General features: G+C 44.2%; 1 protein-coding gene across 3 annotated transcripts in view; it reads left to right on the top strand.

Moving 5' to 3' along the window:
- The first annotated feature begins 57 nt into the window (after positions 1-57).
- Positions 58-10,946, top strand: part of MTFR2 (mitochondrial fission regulator 2) — a 35,319-nt gene continuing 24,430 nt past the window's right edge. For all 3 annotated transcript variants that reach the window (XM_075597419.1, XM_075597418.1, XM_075597417.1), the window contains exons 1-4: positions 58-206; positions 4,881-5,017; positions 8,110-8,202; positions 10,070-10,174. In XM_075597419.1, coding sequence (XP_075453534.1) covers positions 4,955-5,017; positions 8,110-8,202; positions 10,070-10,174 — 261 coding nt within the window. In that variant the 5' untranslated portion in view covers positions 58-206; positions 4,881-4,954. The remainder of the gene's footprint in view (positions 207-4,880; positions 5,018-8,109; positions 8,203-10,069; positions 10,175-10,946) is intronic.

Raw genomic sequence — 10,946 nt, 5'->3', positions numbered from 1 at the left:
CCGTGTTCTGCCTCAGAATAGGTCACTGTCCAATCAGCGGCGGCTGTTGTTCTCGCGGCGCTTGGTTTGAATGTGTCTTGTGTCTGCTCTGCTGCTTCCTGCTTCGCACACCAACCGGCCGATTAGAGGAGAGAGCCCGGGGCTGAGCCGCTGCCTGACTGCCAGGCGTCTTCTTACGGACCGGGGAGCTGCACACATGAAAGCTGGTAAGTACAGTCCTGCCGGGACACAATCACTAATACTAATCATTAGTAGCCGGGGCAGCATGGCTATATGAGCTGTTGCTGCTCCATGCGCAGCACCGAGGATTACATACCCACACCATACTGCATATGTTAATGTAAACTTCGGTATGTTCTGTGTGAATACGGTTATTAATGGCATATTAAACGAAAATAGTGTGTGTGTGTGTGTCTATATATATATATATATTTCTGAAGAAACTGCAAGACACAGAGAAGTAGAAACCCCACCTCTGTAGTGCAACATCTTTAATATGATTAATTACCTTTTTATTTTACCATAGAGAAACACAATTTCTACCTGAAGGGTATTTTGAACTGTTATTGAAGATGTTGCACCATAGAGATGGGGTATGTACGCTTCTGTATTTTGGCGTTTCTTTGGAGATTTTATACAAAGTTTGGCAATGCTAATCGGACAGAGTATAACTCCCCTAGATGGAGTATAATTAGGATTAAGAAAATGTTTTCTATAACCAGTAAACTATTGGATCACCTGAGCGCTTACAGGAGTGTGCGTATATACACACCCACCAGGGGGTGCAGTGGCACTCTGAAGAAATCAATAACTGCATATACATATAAGGCCGTGTTCAGGGTGGCTGCTACGTGCGCTCGCGTGCACACGTCCGTCGCAATTTCAGGTTGTTCGGTGGGAGTGTTCAAAGTGAAAACTACACTGGCGGCAAAGTGCAGTGTTGATGCTGCTACATTTTGCCGCTACAACCAAAACATGATATTTGGGGCTGCAGTCGCGTCATGCGAACCAGCTCCGTGACACGTTTGCCCCGCCCCCAAAAGCCGCGACCTGACTCCTGCAGCCTGAACACAGATCGCTGGACTGCAGGAGCACGCGGGGGAGGCGCGCACGGACGCTCATGTCGGTAGCAGCCATCCTAAACTTGGCCTAGGGCCTCGTTCAGGGTGTCCGCTTCGGAAGGGGGGGCGTGCGCGCGGACGTCCGAAACAATGTATTTAAAGTTAATATCGGTTGTCGGGGTAGCAGCTGCCCTGTCGCCGAAGTACGGAGTTGACGCTGGCTACAGTTTCAATAAACAACCCAAGTTGTTTTTTGAAGCTGCAGCAGCGTCACTGGTACCTCGGCAGCCAATGAAATCATTCTTGAAAATGATTTCAACACAGCAACACCGATCCCTAAGCTGCTGTCTGTCCTCCCCGCCTCCTGAAAAGCTTGAGAAGGTCTGCTGGGGATGATGTGCATACATCGCCCAGCAGACTGACGCGCGAACGCGCGCTCTCCACCTCCTGTCTCTGGCACCCTGAACTCGGCCTAAGAGAAAAGCAGACACTCCAAGTCTTGCAGTAAGGGAAAAAAAGGTTTTATTTTCCCCGCTGCACCCCCCTGCCTGCTCTCCCTCCCTGCTCGCTCCCTCCTCGTTGCCATGGCGTAATTTGATGCTGCGTTGCTATGGCGACGTGTTGCCACAGGTAAGGGAAGTTGGAACCCTCATTTGATACCCCGACATTTAATTTAAATGCCTTGGGGAAGAGCGTTGGGCCTCTGTAACTGCCGTGCCCCACCGGTGTAGGAGTCAGGCAGGCAGAAAACTTTTGCATCTAAAGCGAAAAAACTACGGTATATTCCCTGAGGAAGCTTGAAAAGCGAAATGCATAGGGTGACCCCCACAGGACACCGTAGTTTTTTTGTTTGAGACGCATTGATCTGTTCTCTGCCTGCCTGACTCCTACATCGGTAGAAAAACCTGACAGACGGGAGTTCATCAAAGGAAGCTGTACGTTGGTCTGAACCCTAACCCCGGCTGTGCACGAGCCGAGGAAGAGGAGACATTGCGACAGGACACGGTCACATATTGTTTCTGTCTTCCACATATCTTTATGATGTATCTTTTTTCATGGACAGGATTGTTTTATTTACGTTTCTATAATACAGTATAAAATATAAGTTTTTATTATATGATTGGGGTGTGGGTCTCTAAAGGAAAGCATGCTGGGAGCTATAAGAAGTTAGTCAGGTCCTGGATCCTTTGGAATGCAGATCTAGCTGCAGTAGGGTAGGGCCCCGCATCTTGGCGATCCGCCATTACGGCGATACCAAGAAGGGGGCCGCCATGTCTACGCAGAATGTGGAGCGTCCGAGATTGCGCATGCGCAGAAGGGTGACAGGCGTGTCTGCACTTGTGCAGAATGGGTAGGAAAGACAGAATATCGCTGATGGACATATAGCAAATGCTACGTTGCGCTTTTCGCTTTCCGGTGGCTGCATAGAACTGGATCTGCCATATGAGTAGGGCCATACTGTTCTGGATCTGTGTGTTGTGATTTGGCACCTGCGTGTACCCTTTATTCCTGTGTTCACACGTAGAAAGCAATACATCACTTTGTTTTGTTTGACATTAAAGACGCCTACATCTGATCCTTTGAACCCTCTCACAGTGCAGATAGAAATCTTGCTGTCTTAGTTTCCTTCCCATCTTGTTCATGGTATATTTTGCATCAGTGTCAAAGTGATAACATTCAATATCTTTTTGAAGTGAGTGAACTTGGTTTGAATGGGAGTGTCCGTTTTCTTTCTGCATATGTTGAAATCTCTTGGATCTCCTTGTGCCTCGGGCATGAGACTGTAAGTAATTCCGGGCAGGGACTCATGGCTGTTCTTCAGAGTTCAGCCTGTGGTCCTCACTGGGAGTCCTGTAAACAGGTTTGTGTGTATTTAGAAGTGTTCTTCCACTGTTTGTTGTTTTCAGTTAGAAACGTGCCCTTTAAGGCTGTATAAAAATGTATATACATAGAAGGGCAGACCGCGCTGACACGTCTGCACGCTGCGCGATCAGACTGCCTAAAGGCAGGGATCGCGTCTATACAGCGTGCGGGAGGGGGTGTGCGACGGACGTCAAATCGGTCAAAACTGTCGCACCCACTCCTATAGAGGACGCGCTTGCTGTGCCGTGCGCGCGTGGCAGTTATAGTTGGCTGTGATTAGTCAGCCTTCCTATAATAGGACCGCGCGCACAGCAGTGAGCATGGAGCCGGCCGTCAGGGGGAAGACTGGGAAAATAAAGATTTGGCGCCGCTACCGCAGCTAAAGTGTGTACAATGTTAATAAATAATTTACCAACGTATTTATTTATTATAAACGTATTTAACAAACACACACACACACAGTACCTCACTGTCGCTCACAGCATACACACAAAGTGTACGGCACGCACGGCCGCACACACTATATTACGGGCCTACGGTTCTGGTGGGGGTTGATGCTTTAACGATAACTCACAAGACTTGCCTTTTTAGAGGGGGCATGAAAAATATCATTCGAGTTGAGCATACAGGATGAGTGAGATAGGGAAACATAATGCAACTAGAAACAATATGGAATAAAGGGAAGGGGTCCTTCATCTCATACAATCATAAACTTCAGGATGTAAAATTAAGGTGCTTGAGATGAATTAATTTTTTTTTGTTTTTTTAAATCCTGGTGTTGGTTGCTGAGCTGGATCAATCTTGGGTCTAGTTGGTAATCCTAGTGTCAAATGTAACTATATAGGTGACATTTGCCAGCCTGCCTCCCCAAAATCATCCGCTTGATTATAACTACTTCCTGTGTTTTTGAATTCTTGGTAGTTCTGTGTTTCTATGATGATTGAGACCTGGAGAGGACTAGACTAGAATTTGTTGAATTACCTGGCGCTAGTTTGATTACATGGCACTAGTGCTCTAACTAGTAAATTCTAATAAACACAAAAGTGTTTGTCCGGGAGTCATCAAAGTGAGATATACACACACACTCAGCCAAATCGGCGATAGTTGCCATTAAAGTCAAAGGCGGTATTGCTGATTCAGCCGCGATGGCACAGATCACGCTTTGCTGACTCCAGGCCTATGTCACCACTTGGGAAGTATTGTAAGCCATTCAAGGCCTGTGGGGCTCGAAACTCCAAAACCCCTAAAGCAGATGCAAACATTGGTAATTTCAGTAGAGGATAATACATTGGTATGTATAAATGTGTTCCTAAATCCTTATTGATTTAGATTTGTACAGGGCACAGTTCTGTGTTTTTTTTTTTTTTTTTTTCTGTTTTTTTATTTCGGAAAAAAACCCATTCTGGAACAAAGTGACAGAAGCTTGTCTACTACTTTTTGCAAGTTATCTTGGGTTTCGTTGTTTACAAAGTAAGGAAAGCTGGATTCAATTGGGTGCAAACATTTGTGGTACCTTATTTTATTCCCCCCTCCCCCTCCAGATTATTTAGCATTCATACCCTGGCTGCTTGTATAACGTACTTCATTATATTAAAAATCTGCTTCTTTTATTAATGGTTATGCATCGCTGAGAGGCTGTCCTTCATAAAAACAAATTGAAATGTAAAATACTTAATGCTTCATAAACACACCTGAGCTGATGCCACCTTTTATGCCGTCTATTGCAACTCTGGTTTCTGAAAATATCATCTTCGATCATACATTTTCAGAGGATTATCCACGGTAGGCTCTTGGCACAAAATATATTCTAAGCTATTTTTTGCATTCGTGTATAACATCAAACATGAATTAATTTTTCTAAGGAGTTGCTTCCCTATGTATATAGTAATACTTACACGTACATCATAGATTCCTGTTTTGCTACCCAGTGACCCATTTCTGATTTCTGTTTTTCAGATTTATTGAACTTGCAGAATGTTGGTGATCTGAGAGAAATTGACGGTCCATGCTGTTGAATTCTCTGAGTATAAATGCCTCTGCTTTTGGAGCTCATCAGGCAATTGTTAGAATATTTGGGTATACCAGCTGAACGGGTAAGAAGATATCATTGTATTTTTATATTGCTTCAATGTGTTTTTATATAGCTTACCACTAAGTACAAGCGGGTAAAAATAATTGGTGAGGGTTTAATTGGGGAAGTGTTGTTGTGTGTTTTTCTATTTACATTTTTTTTTTTTACACCGTATCGAACTCTGTTTTTATCAGAGAATCCGAGAACCAGTGAAGGGGAGTTGGGAAGGTGGGACTCTGAATGTACAATTGTACACACTCCAAAACCCAAATATATATGATAATGGGACTAGAGAGATCAGTGGTACATGGCTAGAACACAGAACAACTGACGCCGAGAAGCACCCGGTTCACAGACTTCCACGGTTTGTATGGTGTGCATAGGGGGGTGATGTATAGGCTATCTAAGGACATATAGTTTTGTTGTGTGCCAGGAATATGCTTCAGTTGTTCTGTGTTCTAGCCATGTCGGGTTTAAGTTGTTATTAGTACACTACCCCATGACGCTTGGAGTTTATGTCTTTGACAGTTACTGCTCACTATTGTTACTTTGTGTGGTAACTGGGCATCAGTACCACTGATCTCTCTAATCCCATTTTCATATATATTTGGGTTTTAGATTGTGTACAATTGTGTATCTTATAAGCCTGTCATTTATTCATATCCATGAGAGCATTGAACACTGGACATTGATTTAAATACTGTCATTTATCAGCTTGCTGTTGATACATTGTGTGGGGACTGGACACCAGTACCACTTACTCATTTCTCATGTATCACATATTAAGCCTTCAGTATGTGTATTTCACCAGATAGTCATCTATTTATAGTTGTGAGGGCAATTGATACTGGGCACAAGTCGTTGTCTACAAACATCTGGGCAGAGATCTATGCTGCCCATCTGTTAGACTCGCAGCACTGGATTTTCATAGCTTTACCATATGTATTGTGCTTAAAAACTTCTGAGCCAGCTATGATATGAACAGCATTTAGCTACTCTATATTGCAGAGAGGGCTCCGGGCAAAAGACGTTGTCAGAAACATCTAGGAAGTGATTCCTTACCTGCCAATTTGTTGGACTCGCAGCACTGGATTACACTAGCTAGTTCACAACTTTGCATGTGGTTTTGACCATCAGTTGGCACATACCTACCTATCCCTATTTGAGGGTACCTTGATAGCCTGTAGCTACATTGGATTACTATATCCTTTTGATCCACCCCACCTTCACCGTGTTTTAATTTGCCGTTTATATAGGATTCATTTATAGAGACATTCATTTTATTTGAGGATTTCTCCTAATAAAGTTGTTTTTATCCCAATCCATTATACACATACTTCAGCACATTCGTGTCTTTATCAGGTTTTAACACTTTACTCTCACATCAGTATCATTAGCCATAGTGTGCTCCCAATATAGGGGTTCTTTTTCTCCTTGTTCATATTGAAGGAGGTATGAAACTGATGTCCTGGTTGATAATGCAGATGGGTAGTGATGTGTCAGCCCCTCTGGTTCTCTTCCTATATGGACCGCCTCCCTAGAGCCTAAGTGTCCCTGTGGTATCAATGACAGGGATTCCCATAATGTTTCACGGTATAATGGGGAATGAAAGTACTCAAACATGGTTGCTGTGTCTTCCTCTGTTGGCGTGCCTCGCTGCAATTGGCTCGCTTTATTCCCAACAGGAGATTGCCCCTTTAACGCAATATTTCCCAACCGGGGACCCTGGTGTGACACGGCCACAAAGGGAAAACTCAGGGGGCACGTTCTGCGCTGCCTGGAGACAGAGGCTGCCAACCCCTCTTTCTCTCCAGACCGTGCAGGACGTGCCTGCTGAGCACCTATTTGAGGTGTGGGGGTGAGGGCTTTTTGTGGGGAGGAGAGTGATGGCAGTGTGTGTGGGGGAAGTGAGGAAGGCTAGCGCCTTTTGTGGGGTGGGTGAAGTTATGCGATGCAAGTAAGAGTGTAGTGGTGAATGTGATGTCTAGTGTTGGTGTGATTGTGTGGTGCGTGTGCCGTAAAATGGCGAGTATGATGTGTGGAGGTGTATGTGGAGTATAAGAAGATGGTGGGTGAGTATCTTGGGCGTGTGCTTGTGGAAAGCAGGGGGTGAGTGTGTATGTGTAAGCTCGGACTGGGAGGAGTGAGATCTGAAGAGCAGGGGTGCCCCAACATTTAAAAAAATCCTTGAAGGGTGCCCCGTTTAAAGGTTGAACACCACTGCATGAACGAATTACCCTCTCCTGCCTAAAGTGTGGGAAGTCCAAAGCAGATATCTACTGATCTAAATTACTGTTTCCTTCCGTGAAGAAGCTAATAATGTTAGTTTGACATGACCCAATACTGCAAAACCACTAAATTTTATTTACCAAAGTACGGGTCTCCAGCCATTTAAGGATTGTACAAACCATGGACTGAGTGTAGTTTCCTTCTGAAAAATAATATTTCATATTGGATACTGTCTCTATAACCCTTCAAGAACAATTTTACACATATCCAACAAATATTATTTGACATCTTACAAACACACATTCCCAGCTAGCTCAAACTCCCACACCCACCACATCATGTAGTATAAGAGCAATCATAGAAATAAATGGCACACCACTGTTAATAAAGACATGCAGGTATAATTCTGCTTCTGGTGCTTCCCTCCCAATGGTCCCAGCGTCTCAAGGCTCGACCTGATCATGGCAAAAAAATGAAGGAAAGGAGGAGCACACAATAGACTTGATTTGAGTTTTGAAAAACTTCAATAAGGTGTTCACAGCATCAGAGCTTTGGTACAGATAAAGCTCTGATGCTGTGAACACCTTTTATTGAAGTTTTTCAAAGCTCAAATCAAGTCTCCTGTGTGCTCCTCCTTTCCTTCATTTTTGTGCCACCACATCATGAATATATATTTATGTCAAAAAGAGTGCTACTGGGCGTGGCAAATGTATACAACAAAAGACAGGGGTGCCCAATGCTACATCCAATTGACAAAACATATAAAGTAATAGGTATAAAGTTTCAATACTTCAATAATAATATTGACATCTTACAAACAATTAACTGTTACGTTATAAAGCAAATTTCTTACATGTCAATTCTACAAAACTTTATTTTTCTCAGCTTGTGCCAATATGGGAAAGTTATACCAACAGACGCAGTTTTTTTCGTGCTCTTGGGACTCATCTTCCCTTCTTACTAGGAAGGAATGTACAGGTATGGTTTTTTTTTTTGTATGTTTCTCACACTGGCAACTTGGGCAGTATAGAACTAGAGCAGTCCTATTTGTCATGAAGAGTCAAGATGGGCTGAACGGATGGAATCCATTCTCTAAATTTCCGGCACAGATTTGACCCAAATCCAATCCACACTCCAGAATCCGAAGGCGTATTGGGCACTAAAAAAATTTAAAAATATCTGCCCGGATTCCTCGGAATCCCCATTGAATCTGTTCTGATAGATTCTGACCGGAATCTGATTCCGGATTCTTAGAAATCTGGAATTCATCCGATTCGGAATCACTAAAATATGCCTTTGGGAGGAGAGTCCTATTTTGCTAGTCTCAAATTGTGTATCCCCTCAAACCTCCTCACAAATAACCACAGGGAGAGAACTCTGTGCTCATAAAGAGCACACCTAGGGTACCTGGGAGATTAGGCTAATGAGATATGCAAAGTATATTTAAAGGACTTGCGTCCCACACTTCCTAAAAGGTTTTTCCATAAGAACTATCTCAGCTATGTAAATTTACTGGTACTTTAGGGGTGCTATCGGGGAACTGATTACAGTGGACACTATTTACAAAAGGATCCCATCATGGTGCTCTCAAAGCCCTCGTAGAATAATAATAAATTAAAATATAACCTTTTAATGGATAAATGTAAGGGGGGGAATTCTTGAGAACAAATTGATTTAAAAAAGGATAAAATGGTAGCTTCACCTGTAACAAGACATTGGTAGGTATGTATGTCTTTATTTATATAGCGCCAATGTACATGGCGCTTCACAGTAGTAATACTGGCCACTGATATTGTATACATGTGAGTCCATGCAATAAGACGTGCAAGTGAATAAACTTTGTACTAAGTTAGTGAAAACTGTGCAGGGTTCAAAAAAAATTGTGTGTATATATAATATTATATTATGATATTCATACAAAGTGATACTTTCTGGAACTGCGGTTCCATGAAAGATGCCCAAAGACCACTATATTCTAACTACTCTGAGTACCACACTGACGCTATCTGTATCTAAGAGCTTTGGGCTCAAACAGAGTTAACATTAAAACCTGGTCTATTAGGCTGTCCTTTACTACGAGTTGGGCAGCAGGGGTTCAGAACAGGGCTTTTCAACAAGTTTTCTAAAGTGGCCAGGTTAGAAAAGGCCACAAGAATATTGTAACTTCATTTTATACATGTAAAATGTTTCAATATTATTTACAATATTTGTACCGTATACGTTTTGTTCCCATAAATTATAAGTGTATTTCAGTGTAAAACTGCACTTGGGTGCTTAAGCAACAGGTATGAAATTTGGTGTGTGTGTCTGTCCAAGGGCCACATCAAAGCCTTTCTTGGGCTGGATTTGAAGAGCCATGGTCAAGAACTGGGGGGCATTAATTGTCTGGGGTAGGGTGCGGCGCTTACTGAGGCCCCGCACTCTTCACCAAAGCATTTCAATGAAATGCCGGGTGAGCGCTCGAGGCCTCTTAAGTTTTCTTATCTCGGTGGCTTCTGGCAATGTGTCGCCATGACAACGCAGCGTGAATGAACACCAGAGACAAGGGGGGGGGGGGGGAGAGCAGGCAAGGGGTGTGCAGACGAAAATGTTTGCGCACCCCTTGTCTAGATTCCAGAAAAGATTATCCTGTGTCCTTAATTATTTTTTTTTTTTCTTCTTCGATCGCCTGTTTCAATTATATTGGGCCGACCGCCTCTGAGCTTAATGAGCAGGCCCAAATGTGTCTAGCTACTTAAGATCAAATCTAACACGGAAAGCTCATGTATGGGTAGTAAAGACTTTCAGGTGTTTTCTTTTTTGCTTTGTTTAATCCTATCCCACTTTGCATAACTTTTAAACACAGGTTCTGCGAGGATGGGAGCATAAGGAGTATGGCTGCACTCGCAGCATGGTCCGTGTTATTGGGACTTTGCTTCCTCTGGATCCTTGCCCAAGACCCCATTTTCAAGTGAGTGCTTTTCATTCAGGATGCTGCTATAATGGTGAGGAAAATGTGATGACTTTAATAGCTAACTAATAATTTAGAATAGTGCCAGCTTTTAGGAACACAAGTTCCTTCAAGCAGCTTTCCATAAAAACAAGCTACAGAAGCGACCCTAGTGTTCCTTAAATCTTTCTCTTTTTGAAGTGAAACTTCCTTAGTGGCACCTCATTCGAACTGGGGCAAAAATGGATTGTGGAGACAGAAATGAAACGGATGTGACGTCAGTGCTGGCAGTTGAGGCCGGGCTGTGTTCTGGCTCAGCCCGACCCCAACACTGACATCACACCCGCTCAAAAAATCGCTCCTGATGGCCGCCGCAACCCCCACATGGCTGCTGACATATGCGGCGGCGGCTATCGCCGCCGGCGCCGCTCCTAATGGCCGCCGTTCTCCGCTCGCTGCTATGCCGCGCATGCGCTGTTCAGCTGCTCAGCCCCGGTCGCTCCAGCACATGCGTGCCGCCATTCTCCCCAGATGCATTGCTACAGCAGCTCCCCGGGGGGCTGGAGGCCGCTGACCCGGCTGCCGGAGAAAGCCAATACCAATGGCTGCGGGGTCTGCATGCTGCGCAACTGTGCTGCTATCGGGGGCGAGTGAACGGCCGCCATTGCCGCTCCCGCGCCGCAGTGATGGCGGCAGAAGAGGCTGTTGATGTTGGCTGTGCAAGGGAATGCGTCCCACACAGCACCATCAGAGGGGGGTGAGGAAGAGCGCCCCACACGCATTTTCATGCCCT

Source organism: Ascaphus truei, chromosome 4 (assembly GCF_040206685.1).
Source record: "Ascaphus truei isolate aAscTru1 chromosome 4, aAscTru1.hap1, whole genome shotgun sequence".
In the NCBI taxonomy this organism is placed as follows: Eukaryota; Metazoa; Chordata; class Amphibia; order Anura; family Ascaphidae; genus Ascaphus; species Ascaphus truei.
This window is presented reverse-complemented; position numbering and strand designations above follow the sequence as displayed.